Below are 20,277 nucleotides of genomic sequence, written 5' to 3'. Positions count from 1 at the left end.
CGGCTAGCTAGCTATTTATATGCCCATACGCCCACCTTTGACTGAAAGCAACAAGTTCAGGCTCGGACTCTGGGGTTGTCCAAAGGCATTCTGGGAAACGTAGGAAATCACTAACTGAAGTAGAAGTAGACGAGGCAGGTGGAGGGAAACAACACATTGATCCAAATTGATCCAAAAGCGTCTGCTCTGCTTCCTCTGCTGCTGACACCAGCTGACTGTCTCACCTGCTGTGGAGGTAAAATCAGATCTTAGGTTGAAAGTAAGACTGTTCATGGAGAAGCTAACCTGCAGTAGATGGAGTTCTGCCTCTGTAATGAGAATGACCCCGATTCTTGTCCCTAATACCTCCTGATATAATGTTCAATAAGCTAATGTTACCAGGCAACGATCCAAATCCAGCCGGTAAGCAGACTTCAGGCCGACAAGCTGAGGAACAACTAAATCACTTAAGATTTGAAATTGTTACAAAAGTCTTTAAAGTAATAACAGGGTTCCTACATATTTTCAGTTAAAAGATTCCATACTTTTTCCAGACCGTAGTTTAGTTTAGTTTAGTTTAGTGGGTTTATTTATATCAGGGACCATGTACAAAATACATTAATCTCAAACAAAGAGAGGAGATGCGTTGTACCAGATTTAGCTGCTAGCTAATTTCCATCTGTAGTCCCTGGGCAGGTGAACAGAAACAATAAAACACAGAGCAAAAACCTATCATCTGTACTACAAATGGACCAACAACCTATTGACATCCACGCAGGCATGGGCAGACACACACACACACAAAATTTGATTTGATTTGATTTGAACCTTGATTTGTTTTGCAGATTTTGTCTGGTGTTCAATATGATTTACACAGATAGACATCTTGCCCTGCTAACTAGGTCATATCACTGTATAGATAAAGATTGTTCTTCACAGCGACAAATATCAGAATATGTGAGATGATTGGCAGGGTTCCTACACGGTTTCCATTTTAAAATTCCAGATTTTTCCCAGACCCTATGTTCTTGACCGGATTTGATTTTGGTGGGTATTTGATATAATGCATGCTGACAGCGGCTGGGTAATAAGAGCGTCCCTCTATCTGAACATTATTCTTCACATCAACACAAACTGTGGACTCAAAGTGGCTCTACAACAACATAAAAGCTAGAATTATGTGTGTATCGGACCTGAACCGCAACATTTTCCATACTTTTCCAGACATTTTTTTCAAATTCCCAAACTATTCAAGACCTGGAAATGATCAAATTCATTTTTAATACTTTCCCAGACTTTCCAGACCTGCATAGGAACCCTGTAATAATCTACAACATTTTCATATAAATAAATGTCACCAGTTGCTCTAACTCCACAGTGATCCAACCTATATCCAGTTAAATCTTCTCCACTGTCTGTTCTAAGCAGCCGGTGTCTGGTCGCTCTTTCCTGCCGCACAGGAAGTGATGCGTTTTTTATGTTTCCGGTTTGTTTGGAATCAACAGAAGAAGAAGAAGAAGAACTGGGTAGTTAGCATGAGCAGCGATAGCCACCTACAGAGAACAGAGAGAGAAAGGAGAAACTCAAACTGCATCGACAGAAAACCCAAGCTCCGCCCCCATACTGTTTGATTGACAGGTGATCTGTGGGAAGAGCAGAAACCGAGAAACAAAGATGGAGACTGAATTTAAAAAAAAGGAAGGAAAGCGAGGTTTACTGCTCTGAGGCGCCACTTTTATCGACACAAAGCTCTGACTGAAGGTTGAAAAAACCCCACTGCAGCCTGTGGTACATTCATTGGATCTGATGTAATCAATGGAAGGGCGGGTGTGTGTGAGAGTCAAGACACACACACACACACACACACACACACAAACACACTAATTATTTTTTGAAATCCTCACTGACTGCCACGCCTTCCCTCTGTCTACTTTAACCTTCCACACCCTCTTTTTTGTCTGTCTCTCTCTCTCACACACACAAAAACATCACCTCAATCATTGCTCTCTGTGTGTGTGTGTGTGTGTGTGTGTGTGTGTGTGTGTGGTAAGAGAGCGAGGATTGAGGTAGTAACCTAGATTTACATAATCCTGGTTCATGGTTCATTCTCGTTTCCACACACACACACACACACACACACACACAGAGTCTAATCCTTGGCCAGGTTATTTTTTCCAAGTTGTTTTCTGACTGGATGGGATTTAGAAACAAAAGACCCTCCAAGTGCATCATGGGAAATAGGTTGTGTCGCCCTCAGCGTTTCGTTTTGATGGTTTACTGTTAAAAGTCACGGTTCATATTTAAGACTTTTGCTTATAAAACAGGAGGAGCAGAACGATTCAATCCAACGATTCGATTCGATTTTGATTCTTTCAGCAAAGATTCAACGCATCATAAAATCTCACATTCTGCCCGTGATTTTATTTCGATTAATTTCAATACTTCCAAAAAGTATAATAACTCTACAAATGTGATTTATAAAAAGGAACTTAACTGATTCAGTAGTCAAACACACGTCAACTTTACACCAAGGTTCCAGTTCACAGCATTACACTGATTTTCAAGGCAAAACCCGACACTCTTCTCACCTTCATCTCAAAACAATATTAATCAATATTACTCGATCCCAACTTATCAAATCCAGGCAGTTTTCTTTCCAACTTCAAATCAATGCTTCTCGATTTTACGCTCTTTGACAAAATAGTTTATGATGTTTACAGAGATAGAATCATCTGCGTTTTTTTTTTAAATATCGACTGACGAATTTCATGTTTGATGCTTTTTAAAACAAGTCTTCTCTTCAGTGTTGTGAACAAAAAGAAGAGACAGTATCCAGATGTCATTGAAACACTTTTAGCAGGTGCTACAACTAGAAGCTTACAAAAAAATCATGAAAAAGGAGAGCGCTGCATGAAGATCTACAGGTTTGAAACGTAAAATAGTTTAGTAAATATGTGTGCCGCTCTCCTGATTCATGACTCCATAAATGGGTGTTGAAAGCCAGCCTGGTCTCATGAAATTTCGTGAAATGAACACGATGTTTTAAGATGTAAATACGGAGCTCTGTGCACAAAAAGTGGTAGAAATGTGTTTCCCAGCAGGAGAGGATCAGGTGGAGCAAAAACCTGAACCTGACCTGAACTCGTTAACTTAAAGCTGTTTTACTTCAGTAAACTGAACCGTTAGTGAACCTTTTCACGCCGCAAAACGTGAAAATGTGGAGTCCGGTTCCTGCTGCAGGATCAACCCGGTCTCACGGCAGTTTGTGAAATAGTTACAAAATTTAATCTATTGATTCGTGTACATGAACACAATTTTTCAATTTTTTTCGTGACACTCAGCACGACTTTCAAACTGATGTTTTTCAATTGGAAGTATCTTTCGTACCTGCAACACGTTTTTTTCTGTCGTTTGCCTTCGATGCCGACGACCAGGGTTCGATTCCCAGCGTGTTCAAAGTACATTTCAACCGTAAGCCACATTTAAATTTTTAATAAACCGTTTTTTCTTATTTAACCGTGACCAAACCATTTCTCTAACCTTAACCAAGTTGTTTTATTTGCCAAAACTTACGTTTTCAAATTCGTGGTGGAGGAACGTAATTCAGGTCGTGGTGGAGAAACGTTTTCTAGGTCGTGTTCATTTCACGAAAAAAATGGCAAAATCGTGTCCATGTACACGAATCAATAGATTAAATTTTCGTGACTATTTCACAAACTGCTGAGACTGTGTTGGCATGAAATGTAGTTTAACTGTGTTGGTGAGAACTGTGCCACTCTAACCACAATTTTAATTAATACATATAAGTATGTGTGGGAAGTGTGCCTGTAGGAGCATGTGTGTATGTACGTAAGCATGTACGGAAGTGTGTGTGTGTGTGTGTGTGTGTGTGTGTGTGTGTGTGTGTGTGTGTGTGTGGGGCATTCCGGTGCCGCTGCAGCAGGTCGGACCGGACCGGTGAGAATCCGCCTCTGAGCCGACGAGACGCAGCAGGAACAGAAACAAAGTTCTCAGGAAACCAGAATCAGCCGAGAAACCAGACGGACTGGATGGAGGTCGAGTCCCCAGAGAAAAAAAAACAAAAAAAAAAACTGCATTCCTAAAACGATAAAGCGTTTCAGTCGGGGTTGGGGAGGCGGGGTTACGCCAATATTTTGTACAAAGTGCATTATTATCGTTATTATTATTATGTATTTATAAAAATTTTTGGTGATTATTCTTTATGTTCCTTTTGTGTTCCTTTTTGTTATTTTGCCTTTTGTTGACCAGGTGTTTACATTACACACTGCTACTTATTATGAGATAACATTGTCAATGTAGTGAGAAAACCACACAGGAAAATTGTTAATTTAAGTGTTTAAGTGTTGAAACGGACTCAGTAATTATAATGAAGGAATTAAAATAGACAGTAATTAAAATGCACAAATTAATTAAAGTGGACTCCTATAAACGCTGTAACACGTTCAGAGTTAAATTAACACCGAGGATTATATAAATGTATAAATACAGAAGTAAGTAAGTAAATATAAATAAAAGAATAACTAACTGCAATCAGGGTCAACAGAAATGTCATGATAATCTATCAAGGAATACGCAAAGAAAATAAACACTTCACTTCATTATCTCAAAGCATTAGCTGTGACTTCTTAGTTCACACACTGCTGCTGACGACCGCCACTCTGATCAGTGATCGATGGATTCAGACCTCGTCAATACTCCAGCAGATGTACAGAAAACAAATGTTTCCACGTCACACAGCTGCAGTTCAGTTCACCTCAGTCAGGTGGTTTTTTTCTGGGTCATCTGAGTTCAAAAATATCAAAAGCGAGGACCGCAAAGATAAACCTCTTTTTAAAAAAAAATATTATCTCCTGGGATTGCAACTCAAAGAACTTTATTGATTTCCAAGAGAAAAATTAGGTCAATGCAGCAGATGAGAGACAGAGAGGAAAAGGCACTAAAGGATATGAATGAAAAGATAATAAAGAATATGAATAGAAATCCACTGAGAGAACATAAAGACGTTCAGCTGGACAGGACTGATGACGCTCCATCTGTCACATTTCCGTCTGTTCTGACAGAAAGTTCAACTCACAGACTCGTCAGCGTCCGTTCAGCCAATCAGAGGCCTTCCTGCGTCTGTCCGACCAGAACAAAGATGAAGCAGAGAAAGCCTGGTGTGACGTTGGGATGACTGAAGGTCTTCAGATCAGTTTCTTATTGAGTTTATACTGTAGAGTCTGTTTCTTCTTCTGTTGTTCTGCCTCGCTGCCATGTTGACGCTCACAACAAACCAACACACACACACACACACATCTTCTTTTCTGAGACTTTTCTGATGGATCAGTGTAATGCAGATTTACAGATGCTAGCGTGTGGCAGCAGGTGGTTAATTAGTTATTTCCTACAGTAGACAGTGATAAGACAGAAGAAGAAGCCAGTGTGCCAGTGGGATCTGAGCCTTCTGAACGCCATGACACACAAACTGGGGTCACACAAACTGTTTGGGGTCCTGGGGGACCCCAGTCAAAAGCACCCAATTCCGCCGATGCAGTTTTAATAGATGGAACTATTTATTGAGTTCATGTTTTCCATGGGTCCTAATTTAAAGTACCACACACTATCGGGGGGGGTAGGGGCTCTCTGTCAGTCATTTTGAAGTACTTAACAATGTAAATTGTTAAGTACTTTGTGTAATAAAAGTGCTATAGGAATAAAGTTTATTATTATTACATGATCAGTCTATGATTCACATAAATATTGTTAAGGCAACGTGTCTCTGACCTTTGACCTCTTTACTGTTGGTAGCTTGTAACATTGCTGATGTAGAAACTGAAGCTTATTCTACTCGACTCATTATAACTCGACAGGATCAGACTGTGAGCTAAATGCCTCAAATATAAAAATGTAAATGTACAGATTTACTGCTTGGTACTCCAGTATCAGGCAGATTTTCTGACACGGTGGTCTGGGTGAAAGCTGTCAGATGGGTGTGGCGGGTGGCGCCGCAGACTTAAAAAGAAAGTGCTAAAATAAACAGCAGATCTGGGTCACACTGGGTGAAGAACCAGAGCCACAAATAGGCTGTTTAGGCATCAACACAGACTCAGTCTCTGAGTAATTAAGTATTATGCACAGTGTAATTGCGGGGTGAAACGGTACAGTGTTGAGAAATACAGGAAAAAAATCAGGTCGGGGTTAGAGGGATTAAGAACGAGAGCTTCTCTTCCTGTATGAATCCACTCAGGGTGTTTTTGCCGTTAATGTAAAACCAGCTGGTGCTTTAACAGACCGGGGGGGGGGGTTTCCTCAGGACTGGATGGAGATATGAAGACTCTGCAGCTGGTTATACTTTCGCCCAGGTGCTTTTCACGGACGGCCCGCGCACTTCAACAGAGCATGAAGGCATTCATACTTGGCACATTCTCCGTTGCAGGATTCTCCACAGAGACAGGGGGCGGTAGAGAGAAAATACCCTGTGAAGCAGGAAGATTTGGGCCATTTGATGCTCTTTGTAATCTCTCAGTGATGGGTTGTACAAATGCTGGTATGAGCGTCCCGGCCATTTTGAACTGAGCGTCACTCGCAACACTTCAACACTTCAAGTTATAAAGTCTGGGAGCTGAGCGACCAACGAAGTGACCGAGCAAAGCGAGGTTCACGATTGTGTCATTTGTGGCACACAAACCTCGCGACTGAGTCAGATATAAACTAAGCTTAAGAGCTTAATAATATAATAATAATAACCTTCATTTGTATAGCACCTTTCATACACAACATGCAGCTCAAAGTGCTTTACACCAATAGAAGGCAGATAAAAGATAAAAAGATAAAATTCATATAAAAGAACAAGCAAAATGCATTGCATTAAAAGAATCAAATCAAGTAAAACAGAAAGATATTTTTACCTCCCTAAAGGAAACACAGAATGAAGCCGCGTTACTTCTTGGTATTGAGTAGTCACTCTCACACTGGTGACACTGTCAACCAGTATACAAGTCAGTGTGCCTTACCTCTCCAAAGATAGTCACAACTTAAAAGACCTTTTGTCAGCCTCATATGTATAGTGCTATAACTTTTCGGAGAGTGAACTCCCTCAATTCTTCCTTTCAAAAGGAAATCAATACATTGCATTAAAATAATCAAATCAAGTCAAATAGAAAGATATTTTTTACCCCCCTAGTTTGTTCATTTTCTTCTACGAATACAAAACTATTGTCCACAACGTGGAAATTTGCCTTTGCCTTCACCGTAAAAAAAAAGACATAACACGTTATACAAACAACAACACACGCATCAACTAGACAAATAAATAAATAATAAATAAAAGGAGCAGCCATGTATCTGCCAAGCTAAATTCCCTAGTTTCATTTAGGACTTAAATTGCTGACAAAAGATGTCTTAACGTAATCTTCACATTATTCCCACAACTTGTAATCAGTATTTCAGAGTTTGTGCTCATTTCACAAACTTTATGAGACGTGTTGGTCCTCTAAGCGATCAGCTGACTAAAATCATCCACCAGGCAGCAGGGACGTTCTGATGGTCTGGTGCTCTGATGGTCTGGTGCTCTGGTGGTCTGATGGTCTGATGACAGTGAGACCACACAAGAGACTTCAGAGGAAAAACAGGACAGTGGAAGAAACACTGAACTCCTTCTGAAGACAAACACACCGAACGTTTGACATTTTCCTTCCAGACGGTCAAATAAAAACACTTCAGCGGGCCGCCTGAGACTTTAACAGGTAGGAAAACCTCCAGCCGCCCCGGGCTGGAGCAGTGAGAGTGGAACGGGGGGGGACCAGGGGTCAGGGGGCCAGGGGTCAACAATGAGCCCCGGGCGCTGACTCCAGATCAGTTTCTCTGCCTCTGCCCCAGGGCCGAGGGAGGAAGTAAACAACTCAACAGACTCTGCTCTGGAATAACTAACTTAGACATTAGTTACTACAGTACTGCAGTGTTGAGTTCAGGCCAAAACACACAGCCGCCCCTATCATTTTCTATGTACCCCCCCCCCCACACACACACACACACACCGGCGGAGAAATATCACCGGTTACCAGTCTCGCTTTGCCAGAAGGTCACATGACCCACGGTGACAAGTGAAGAGGCAGGTAGTGAGTTTACTGGCTGAAAACGTTTTACTCGCTCGCTTCATCGATTCGCCATTACCAGAGTTTTTTTTTTCAGGGAGGGGAGGGGGAGAGAGAGGAGAGGAGCTGGTTTTAAACTATTTGACAACAAGCTTTAGGAAAGAGGAGAAAACAACAACAAGCTGCTGCTGCTGTGTGGCTGTTTGTTTGTATCATTACGTCTCACAGAAATCTCCATGTAGCCCACATCAGCTTCAGGATCACTTACAGGGTCTGAAACCTCTTACTGCAGGTTTAACGAAGTGACGTAAAAACTCAAACCTCCTGCCGGTTGTTTGTTACTTTATTGATCCACAAGGGAAATTACAACTTTCAACTTGTAAAGTGACATGTAAGGCCGTTTCATCTCTACTATATTGAAGTTTAATTCCACCATTTGAAGTGAAAATGAGTGTTGGATCAAGTTAAAACTTACTAATGACTATAATTGAAGTTAATTGCTGTCTTGAGCAGCTTGCTGACAAAATAACAGCTTTAGAGGAAGTCATCTGTTTTATAATGGTGATCAGGTGACTGTTGTTTTGGAAGGAAAGCCTTCATCTGAGAAGCTGTAATTAGTGACTTTGCAGTCAGTAAATTTGTAGTTCATAAATTAGCACCACTCCATGTTTGTAGTCCATTAATCTCTGTTAATCTCTGTCTCTGGCAGCAGCAGGAGTGAGGCAGAGGAGTTCAGAGGATCGATAAGACGACTGAATGAGCGATGGACCGACGCAGCAGCTGAGACCGTCACACACTGACACACACACACACACACACACACACACACACACACACACACACACCGAGCAGAGAGAGCTGGAAGACTCAGCACAAGTCAGTCTCAAGTCTTGAGGCACAAGTCTCTAGTCAAGTCCCAAGTCTAAATGTAGACTCCTGCGACCCAAACTCAGGCCCCAAACCAGTTTCTGTGTCAGCTACAGCCAGGGAGCAACAATAATAATAACTATTATCATCGTAGTCATAATCACACTAAACAATCAAATAAAAGCAAACGCCACACTCATAAAATAAATTAAAACAAGTAAAACAAAAACAAAACACAATAGTAATTTAATCGTAAAATAATGACACTGTATACGAGTCTGTAAAATAAAGTTTTAAGAAGTGATTTAAAACATGACCCTGCAATAATAGCAGTAATAACACTACTAATACTGACACTACTGATACTAATGTCCAGTGTAGCTCAATGTCTGCTTTCTACCTGCTTCCTGCTTGTTCAGGTGACAGGTTTCCCAGCTGAGAGGATCGTTGGTCTGTGTTCAGTACGTGTATCAATACATAATAATATCTATAGATAGACAAGTAATCAATGATATTCATATTTCATAGAACTGAATTAGCTTGCCCTCTCACATCAGCATCTTAATACTGAGAACTAACAAAACCAAATAAACCAAATAAACCCACTGAGCTTATCCACAGAGACCGGTGCAAATATAATAATACAAAAATAATAATACAAATGTAATATGATACAAATGCAGAAAGTACCAACAGCAGGTATTTGTGCATCCCATAATTGCAAGCAGCCTTGCAATAAACAAGCGACAACAATACAATACTAAGAACTGGTGAAGGGATAATAAGAGGATTTTTTCTCTCTCTCTCTCTCTCTCTCTCTCTCTCTCTCTCTCTCTCACACACACACACACACACACACACAGACCTTTGGACTGCGGCACAGAGCCAAGCCGTTCCCCCTGCAGCTGGTTGCTCCGCGGCTTTTCTCTCAGTGTTTCTGCTTTACTGGACAGTGTGTGTGTGTGTGTGTGTGTGTGTGTGTGTGTGTGTGTGTGTGTGTGTGTGTGTGTGTGTGTGTGTGTGTGTGTGTGGAGAGTGACGGGGAAGACGACAAAAAAAACAAAAACATGAACCTGAGTTTGGAACAGGTGACGGTGCTGGGACATTTGCTCAAATAAAAACTGAAATGATCAGGGGCTCAGGGGGAAAAAAGTTCTGAAATGCCCATGGTATTAAAAATCAAGGATAGCCTTTTTTGCAGTGGTGGAAGAAGTACTCAGATCTTTTACTTAAGTAAAAGTAGAAATACCACAGTATAAAAATACTCTGTTACAAGTAAAAGTCCTGCATTCAAAATGTTACTTTAGTAAAAGTACAAAAGTATTAGCATCAAAATGTACTTAAAGCAACAAAAGTAAAAGTACTCATTATGCAGAATGGCCCATTTCAGAGTAATACAGTATATATTATATTATTGAATTATAATTATTGATGCATTAATGTGTAAGCATCACTTTAATGTTGCAGCTGGAAAAGGTGGGGCTGATTTCCACTACTTTATATACTGCTGGGTAGCTTACAGTACTCTATAATAATACATCACAATTTATTAGTTGATTATATTTTGTATTAATAATCTGAATCTGCAAAGTAACTAGTAACTTAAGTTATCAAATAAAGGTAGTGGAGTAAAAAGCACAATATTTCCCTCTGAAATGTAGTGAAGTGGAAGTATAAAGTAGCATAAAATGGTAATACTCAAGCAAAGTACAAGTACCTCAAAATTGTACTTAAGTACAGTATTCGAGTAAATGTACTTAGTTACTTTCCACCTCTGCTTTTTTTGCATTTCACCATGATCACTACTGTCCCTTGTGGGCCGCCGTAGTCGATTTGTGGGAATCTATGACGATTCTTTCCAGTGCGTTTTAGGAAAGAAAATGGAGCAGTAGGTGTATTATGATTTAAAATTTTAAAAAATAAACAAGGCAACAACGTATCTCCGGTCCATCGTCTTCACACAGCAACATTTCAAACGATCCATAATTCATCAACTTGGAATGAGTTGCAAAAAAATTGGACGGTTTCATCTCTCTGCCTTCAAAGACTCTTCCTCAGTAGCTCACAGGCGGTCTGCAGAACGATGACAGGGTCTTCTCTGTCGGGGCTGCTGTGTGTTTTTGTCGCATGTTTTAATTTAAAGGTGTTATTTGTTTGGCTGTTTGCTTTGACTTCAAGTGTGTTTCTGTCTTGTCTCTCTGTCTTTGTCTTCTCTTTCCCCCCCGTTTCCCCGTCAAGAGGCCTTCTGCCTCCTGCCAGGCCGCTACTGGAATTAATTTGTTCTGACTTGACTTGCCTGGTTGAATAAAGGTTAAAAAAAAAAGTTAATATAAATCAACAAAAGACACTCTGGTCAGACATTTGGTGCAGGAAAGGACTTTCTTGTGGGGTATCGGCTCTCTGCGGATTATTTGTGGATCATCTCATTTGCTGTCAAATCCTTACGGGATTATCCCACTGTTTATGGAATGAGAGTCTGAACAAAGTATCTGATACCTTTTCATTTAAAGGAATAGTTCACCCAAAAATGAAAATTCTGTCATCATCTCCTCCCCCTCATGCCAAATGAAACACAGGTGAAATTTGTTAGTCCATATAACACACAGGGAGGCTGCAGCACAACTTGGTAGCAGCCTTCTCCAAAACAACTGAAGTCAATGGGGACCTGTTCTTTAGAGCTCCAAAACAAAAACAGCCAAACAATCACACTGTGAATAGAAAGACCTATACACCATTATTTGCTGCAAATCAATCAGCTGTAGTTAGGATTTGCACTAAATGATGGTGTAAATATACTGTAGGTCTTTTTGGAACTCTGAAGAACTGGTCCCCACTGACTTCAGTTGTTTTGGAGAAGGCTGCTATGGAGTTGTGCTGCAGCCTCCCTGTGTGTTATATGGACAAACTTCACCTGTGTTTCAACTGGCATGAGGGGGAGGAGATGATGACAGGATTTTCATTTTTTGGGTGAACTATTCCTTTAACAGCAGAAAAGCCAAACTGCGGTCGACTGGTGGCTGTTCTGTAGTTTAGGATCGAAATGTCTCAGCGTTCAAATCGTCCTGAAACCAAACTGCTGTAAGAACCAAGGTTATTATCGTTAACGAAAACTAATGAAATAACAAAAACTAGGTGTGAAAAAACATTTTCGTTAACTGAAATAAAAAATAAAAACAAAGCTTTACAGAAAAACGATAACTGAAACTGTATTGTGTGTTTACAAAACGAACTAAAATAAACTAAAATTATAGAGAAAATGTCTTTAGTTTTCGTCTTTGTCAATTTATTTCATACATAAGCCTAGTATTTTGAATTTTTGAATCTCGCCCCTGACAAATACCCCATATTACAAAAAAAGACTAAAACTAACACTGAAACTAATAAAAACTAAACTAACACTAAGCATTTTCAAAAAATATAAACTAAACTAGCAAACCCGCTTTAAAAGCTAATTAAAACTAAACTGAAATTGAAAACAAAAAGTCAAAACGAAATAAAAAATAAGAAACTAATGAAAAATGCAAAACTATAATAACCTTGGTAAGAACCAGAGTTGGAAAGATTGTTGGAAGGATTTTCAAAATCTATTTGACCTTTCTAGAGTTAATTCAGCGTGAAGCCGTGTTCTCATGTCCCCAAAACCAGCTGAACTGAAGGGAGAAACCGCTCTGGGGGGTTTGAACCGACCGCCCCGACCCGACAAGGTGTGAGAACGCCTCGGCCTAAACCCAACAAGCGAGATGCTTTGCATATTTTTGGGGCTGGTGGAGGGGGAATGCGACTCGACTTCGTTCAGATTCTGTCGTGTTTGTTATCCGGCGGGTCGGGTCGGGGGAGCGGCAGACGTTCCCCCTCTGGACGGCATCTGCTTCTGAAAGCCATTTTATCCGGGAAGCCCCCGGAGCCGCCGCGGGACGAGGCCGGAGCGCCGGCCTGTATCGGAAACATCAGGACCAATCAGAGAGCCTCAATGTGACGACCCACGCAGCTCTGGGGCCGCACGCAGCGTCCTGACAGACGGGACAGAGTGTACCGAGGAGGAGGAGAGGAAGAGAGGAGAGGAGAGAGGAGAGGGAGGAGAGAGAGAGGAGAGGAGAGGAGAGAGAGGGAGAGGAAAAGGAAAGGAGAGAGAGGGAGAGGAGAAGGAGAGAGGGAGAGGAAAGGAGAGGAGACACGGAGAGGAGAGGAGAGGGAGAGGAGGGGAGAGGGAGAGGAGAGGGAGAGGAAAGGAGAGTAGAGGGAGAGGAGAGGGAGAGAGAGAGGAGAGGAGAGGGAGAGGAGAAGGAGAAGGAGAGGAGAGGGAGAGGAGAGAGAGGAGATGAGGGAGAGGAGGAGAGAAGAGGGAGAGCAGAGGAGAGGAGAAGGAGAGGAAGAGGGAGAGCAGAGGAGAGGGAGAGCAGAGGAGAAGGAGAGGAGAGGGAGAGGATGGAGCCGGCGCAGGAATCAGGGCAACGCACAAAAAAAGGCAGGAAGTCGTAAGAAATAATGGGAGTGTGTGTGTATGTGTGTGTGTGTGTGTGTGTGCGCTCTCTTAAAAAGGATGTGCCACAACACAACACAACACAACACAACACAACACAACACAACACACAACACAACACAACACAACACAACACAACACAACACAACACAACACATATCTGCCTGCTGAGGCTCTGTGGCCAGAGGGAACAGTGCGGACAAAAGTCAAAATTTCGCTCCTTTTTGGCCACTGGGAGACAGAGAATGCCAGAACACCCTCTGAAAACATCACGGTGGAGAAAGAAACTGGTCTCTCTCCTGCTCTCTCTCCTCTTCTACGATGGATCTCTCCCTGTATGATTGTCGAACGTCTCTCGGTGCAAAATGGCGGCTCTAGAAAGAAGCCCTCGCTCTTTGATTCTGAGGGACTGACACCAAAAACCTGACGTTTACCACTGATGGTTTTACACCCTGAAACATTTTCTCATATCAGACTCCACTGGAGCTGCTGGAAACATCTGGAGGAGACGTCACCTCGTCTGTGATTGGCCGGTCATCCATGAAGAAGAGAAACACGACAAACTACTGAATGGAGCCAGAGAGACAAAGCACATCACCAGCAGCTGCTTTTCACAGAGTGTCACAGAGCGGATTCTTCCCTTAACGCAGGATAGATGAAGGAGAAATGCATGAAGGGAAATCTCTGTGGTGACTGTGTGCCAAGTCGAGATGTTCGCCATTTGTGAAACCTGACACCTTTTTTCTGTGAAAACAATGGCTGCCATGAAAGTACAACTCATTACTGTCATGCAGCAGGAGGGACGAGCCAAAGCTGCAGAGCAACAGGGTGAAGGACAGCAGGGTGAAGTCTTCCTGATTTTGCCAAATACCGAGCAGGGCAGGAGTTATCCCACGGCCCAACGGCCAGTGCCGTGGATGCCCCGGAGTGTGTCCGTAATGCCCCTTCTAAAATGAACTATCCACACGGCCAGTTTAGCATATACTGTTCGGAACTGACCGTTGTGCCTTAAAAGAAAGTTGCGTCACATTTCTCAGTGTCTCCGTCATCACGCTGGACATCAACAGTAGCGCGAGATTTCTCCCACTCCCGCAAATATATGTGTAACGTTAACGTAAACATTAACAGCTAATTATTAATTAAACTGAGAGGGAGAGAGAGACGCCATCGCTAACTGCTAAGCTAAGTAACTATCAGATCTGAAAAGCGTGTAAACAACTGTGGGATTAGTGAGGAAGTCGCTAAAAGAAGGAGAGAGAGAGAGAGAGAGCTATGAGTGCTTGAGCAGAACTAGAGTCAGTTTAAATGTACAGCGGGTAATGAGCCGCTGTAATGAAGAATATAGCAAAATGAACCGGGTTGACAGCAGCAAAAACTCTATCAGTAGCAGTAGCCTGCATATGAGGCGTTTAGGGAACATCGGTAAATTGTAGCTACAAAAAAATAACCTGGGTTACACTTACGTTATCGTGTGTTACTGGACATGTAACTAACTTTGCAGTCTGAGCCATCTTACATATGAGCTGTATCACACTGCAGCACTTAATTCTTCTATTAGGATGTTTATTTTGTTGAGGAAAAAGGACTGAAAAAAGGATTTTAATAACCATTGGTTTTGGCCTTGGTGCCCTACATTAACATTGCCCTACACCCCAATAAATTTGTATTAATCAGCCTTGCCCTAAAAATGACTTAATTCCAGGCCTGACTGAGTAATGAAGTTTAGCTGGCAGTTAATTACTAATAAACTGCTAACCTGCATCATCTCAAACTAGACACACGATGCCTCGTTTTAACGAGGGGGGTGTGCTGGATTATTCATGAACACGACCGGGACAATTGTAAAAAGCAGGAAGTAACGGGGGGAGTTCTTCATTAGTAATGAATGGGACGGGGGGGGGGGGGGACTGTCTTCTCTGAAAGACGCTCATTGCTCATCGTGTGCGTCAGGATTTCAGTAAAACTCCTGACTCTTATTACAAAACACCCTGTTGTAAAATACAAGGACACTTTCTTTGTTTCGTGTTGCTTCTCCCTTCACCTCCTCAGCTCCGGTTTGTAGACGTTTGTTTTCTTTCTTTTTTTTTAACGCCTCAGTTGGATTTGAAGCACGAAGGAGAAACTGTTGAAAAGAAAAGTGAAAAAAAAAATCCCATCGATGAAGCTGTTACGCAACGGACTGGTGGGCTGACAGAGCCGAGCTGCTGCTGCAAAGGTTGGTGCTGTTGGTGTCTGGGATGCGACAAGTATACATTCTTATACACACACACACACACACACACACACACACACACACACACTTAAACACACACACACACACACACACTTACACTCCCCCTCTCCAGTAACAGGCAGCAATCAGTGCATCACTGCAAAGGTTGATGTTGATTTCCAAGACATGAGAAGCACACATGCGTGCAAATACACACACACACACACACACACAAAGGCACACACACACACACACACACACAAAGGCACTCAGACACACACACACACACACACACACACACACACGCATGCATGCACACCCCTTCGCCAGTAATAAGCACCCTGGGTTTCTCAAAGAGGACGGCAGTTATTATGTAACCACTGGATCAAGGCAGGGAGGGACACGCACACACACACATACACACACACACACACACATACACACACACACACACACACACACTCAGTCCCGGTTTAGGCCGAGGGAACAGCATGTATTATGGTAACTGTAAAATGAATATGCATATCGTCAGCAGCGTCCTGCACAGCCCCTGCAAGGCTAAAATTTGCCTCATTTCTGCTGGAGCCGCCGGCCGAGATATATTTTGTGTTTCCGAGCCGATGGAGTCTCTGAAAACACGTCGCACACGTGTCACGTTCAATCTGTTCCTCTCACTTCTTCTTCTTCTTCTTCTGCAGCAGCTGCCTGTCTGGGAGATGGGAGGGTTTTGCAGCATGGTATGCATTTGCACGCTATGCCACCAAATCTTCTGGCTTGTATGTAAATCTCTGTGTTTACCACTACAGAGTATTCTGAAGGAGGATAAACATGAGAGGAGTTTCATTCCAAAACCTCGCATCTCCACGTTTTTTTTGGTGAATCCCTCAAACCTGCCTCGTCTATTTCTACCGCAGCTGGCGATTTCCTGCGTTTCCCACAATGCCTTTCAACGCCAAATCGATGCCTTCCTATTTTTTCCCAGGCGAGAAAAAGTGAGAGCTGAGAGAGAGCGATGCCTTCGAGGAGAGTGTTGAGTTTCACACGCCGCGGACGACAGATCTGCTAAGATGGTCGCTGTGGCAGCAGTGCATTCTGGTCTCTCTCTCCTGCTCCTGTGGGTGCAGAAACTGGTCTCTCTGCCTCTTCTACGATGGATTTTTCCCTGTGTGATTGTTGAATGTCTCTTGGTGCAAAATGGCGGCTCTAGAAAGAAGCCCTCGCTCTTTGATTCTGAGAGACTGACACCAAAACCTGACGTTTACCGCTGAGGTTCTACATCCTGAAACATTTTCTCATATCAAACAGCTACTAATCTGGCCAGTTATCCACAGGAATGAGAAAAATAAACGAAACAACAAAATGGACCCAGAAATGCGAGCTGCATCACCAATCTGTTTTACAGTGTTAAAGTGTTTCAGGGTGGATTTCTCCTTTAAATCGTTGTCTTGGCCAGGGATTTCTCGTGGTAAAGTTCCCTGCCTTACGACTCTCACAAACTGCGTTCAAAGCACCAGAGTCAACACGACACCCACGTATCTCTGAAGATGTTTTGGTGACACCCGTCGTCACCGAGGACGGGCGTCGGCAGCGCCGTGTGGCGTTCTCTTGTGCTAGCTGTCAAACCATCAAAACCTCTTCTGGCGCAGAAAAGAGGAAACAGAGAAAACACAGTTTCTATTGTTCAGATGCGAAGGAGAGCCAAGAAAATGTGCGCTTGTACATTCTTACGTGTGTGTGTGTGTGTGTGTGTGTGTGTGTGTGTGTGTGTGTGTGTCCACGTCTTTGTACCTGTGTGTGTGCGTCGCATTCTAACCCAGCATCAGTACCATCTGTGTATTTTTATATATGCGTACACAGTACAGAGGGCTTTTACGTGATGCTTTTACCCCTCTGGCGGCCATATTGGAGGTCCTCAGCAGAACTGAACAGACGGTTTATTTCTGTCTGTTTCTGACTGAACTGATCATTTCATCACTGATCCATCTGATTGATGTAGTGTTTAGATAATGTCAGCTTGTTAGCTAGCTAACCATAGCATCTGGTCAGCTAACCATCACCGTCTTGTTGTTAACACATCTGATTAGCACATTAACGTAGCTAGTAGCAGCTAGCGTTAGCATATTCACATTAACATCAGTGTGTTTGCTGGTTAGTTAGCTAGCTAACAGTTTGTTCAGGTTAGCTGAGCTGACTCTTCTCAAGCTACAACTCTTCATGTTTTGGAGTAGAGACTAGGGCTAAAGACAAGACAGTTTACTGTGTCACAGTAACCTACATTTGGAAACAAATCCACCTTATCACTCTATTCACTTTTACTGAGAACGTTACTGAATGGATCTACAGCCACACCACAACAAGCTGACTCAGCTGCTCTCTGCTTCTAGCTGCTTCATACACATTTAAACTTTATTAACTAACACACAGTTCTCCAGTGTTCCTCCATCATGGAGACAGGTGTGGTTGCTGTGAAAATTGTATGTGTGTGTTCCTCACCTGTACAGTGTCCGTAGCGTTTCCCAGCCACACTGTCCAGCAGGGTCAGGGTCAGGTTGTCTGGTGTATCGGAATTAAGAGGCGTCCACGTTCCTCCTCCTCCTCCTCCTCCTCCTCCACTGCTGCTCGTCTCCGTTATCAGGCTGGCCTCGGAGCTCTGCTCATCGCTGGACAGGGACGGGCTGCGGACGTCTCCTCCTCCTCCTCCTCCTCCTCCAGAGCTGGGGCCATTAGCGGTCCCGGGCGCCATGCCCAGACCCGTCCCCGTGGCCGAGGGCCAGCAGGGGGGATCCTCGCTGTCCGGGCTGGAGGGGGTCAAAGGTCAAAGTTGCCAATTTAGAGTTTGAGTATAATGTTCAGAGTGGAGATATAGGGTTCAAAGTATGAGATTAAAGCTGCAGAAGGAAACTTTGCACATTGGCGGCTCCAAATGGCACCAAGAGGTAACTGTTTGAAAACTGTTAGAACTTCAATACCCAGAAATCCTGTAAGGTGATGTCAGTAAACTGCACACAGCTCGCTCATGTTTACCAACCAGCCGGTCTGTAATGCTTTATACTAAAGAGACGAGAGAGGAAAAGATCTAACGTTCATGAGTCCAGCTTCCTCCGGACGGAGCGCTGCTCACTGCTGTTTAGGAGACAGTTTGGATTTCGCTCTTCAGTTTGGATTGGTCACTTCCAGCATGGAGAAGATTTCCCACCAGTGACCGTACCGACACCAGAATTTCAGTTTGGCAAGTAGGGCAAATCTACAGCATCTCAATTACACTTACTGGTTTAGACTGATGAGACAGGTAGATTTTTACATAAAAATCCACCTGTCATCAGTATACTATAGTCTGTATCTCATCTTAACTCTACAGTAGAGTCTGTACCTCATCTTAACCCTACAGTAGAGTCTGTACCTCATCTTAACCCTACAGTAGAGTCTGTACCTCATCTTAACCCTAGAGTAGAGTCTGTACCTCATCTTAACTCTACATTAGAGTCTGTACCTCATCTTAACTCTACAGTAGTCTGTACCTCATCTTAACTCTACATTAGAGTCTGTACCTCATCTTAACTCTACAGTAGTCTGTACCTCATCTTAACTCTACATTAGAGTCTGTACCTCATCTTAACTCTACAGTAGTCTGTACCTCATCTTAACCCTACAGTAGAGTCTGTATCTCATCTTAACCCTACAGTAGAGTCTGTACCTCATTTTAACTCTACAGTAGAGTCTGTACCTCATTTTAACGCTACAGTAGTCTGTACCTCATCTTAACTCTTCAGTAGAGTCTGTACCTCATCTAAACCCTACAGTAGAGTCTGTATCTCATCTTAACTCTTCAGTAGAGTCTGTACCTCATCTTAACCCTACAGTAGAGTCTGTACCTCATCTAAACTCTACAGTAGAGTCTGTACCTCATCTTAACCCTACAGTACCTTATTTTAACTGTACAGTATAGTCTGTACCTCATCTTAACCCTACAGTAGAGTCTGTACCTCATCTAAACTCTACAGTAGAGTCTGTACCTCATCTTAACCCTACAGTACCTTATTTTAACTGTACAGTATAGTCTGTACCTCATTTTAACCCTACAGCACCTTATCTTAACTCTACAGTAGTGTATGTACCTCATCTTAACCCTACAGTACCTCATCTTAACTCTACAGTACAGTCTGTACCTCATCTTAAATCTGCAGTACAGTCTGTACCTCATCTTAATCCACAGTAGTCTATATACCTCATCGTAACTCTACAGTACCTCATCTTAATTCTGCAGTACCTCATCTTAACTCTACAGTACCTCATCTTATCTCTACAGTAGCCTGTACCTCATCTTAACTGTACAGTAGAGTCTGTACCTCATCTTAATCCACAGTAGTCTATATACCTCATCGTAACTCTGCAGTACCTCATCTTAACTCTACAGTACCTCATCTTATCTCTACAGTAGCCTGTACCTCATCTTCATCCACAGTAGTCTATATACCTCATCGTAACTCTGCAGTACCTCATCTTAACTCTACAGTACCTCATCTTAACTCTGCAGTACCTCATCTTAACTCTGCAGTACCTCATCTTAACTCTACAGTACCTCATCTTAACTCTACAGTACCTCATATTAACTCTACAGTACCTCATATTATCTCTACAGTAGTCTG

The 20,277-nt window shown here is 42.6% G+C and overlaps 1 protein-coding gene across 1 annotated transcript in view; it reads right to left on the bottom strand.

Moving 5' to 3' along the window:
- The window catches only part of rapgefl1 (Rap guanine nucleotide exchange factor (GEF)-like 1), a 59,973-nt gene extending 40,819 nt beyond the window's left edge, over nucleotides 1–19,154 (bottom strand). The window contains exons 1-2 of the mRNA XM_071533027.1: nucleotides 19,150–19,154; nucleotides 18,125–18,429 (exon numbers count right to left, since the gene is read on the bottom strand). Coding sequence (XP_071389128.1) covers nucleotides 18,125–18,429; nucleotides 19,150–19,154 — 310 coding nt within the window. The remainder of the gene's footprint in view (nucleotides 1–18,124; nucleotides 18,430–19,149) is intronic.
- Nucleotides 19,155–20,277: the final 1,123 nt, after the last annotated feature.

This window comes from Centroberyx affinis, unplaced genomic scaffold (genome assembly GCF_046629955.1).
Source record: "Centroberyx affinis isolate AG114_WGS23_722 - 3 ecotype Tasmania unplaced genomic scaffold, CSIRO-AGI_Caff_v1 ptg002309l_1, whole genome shotgun sequence".
Taxonomy (NCBI): domain Eukaryota; kingdom Metazoa; phylum Chordata; class Actinopteri; order Beryciformes; family Berycidae; genus Centroberyx; species Centroberyx affinis.
Note: the sequence above shows the minus strand (reverse complement) of the source record. Positions and strands in the feature narration are given on the sequence as shown.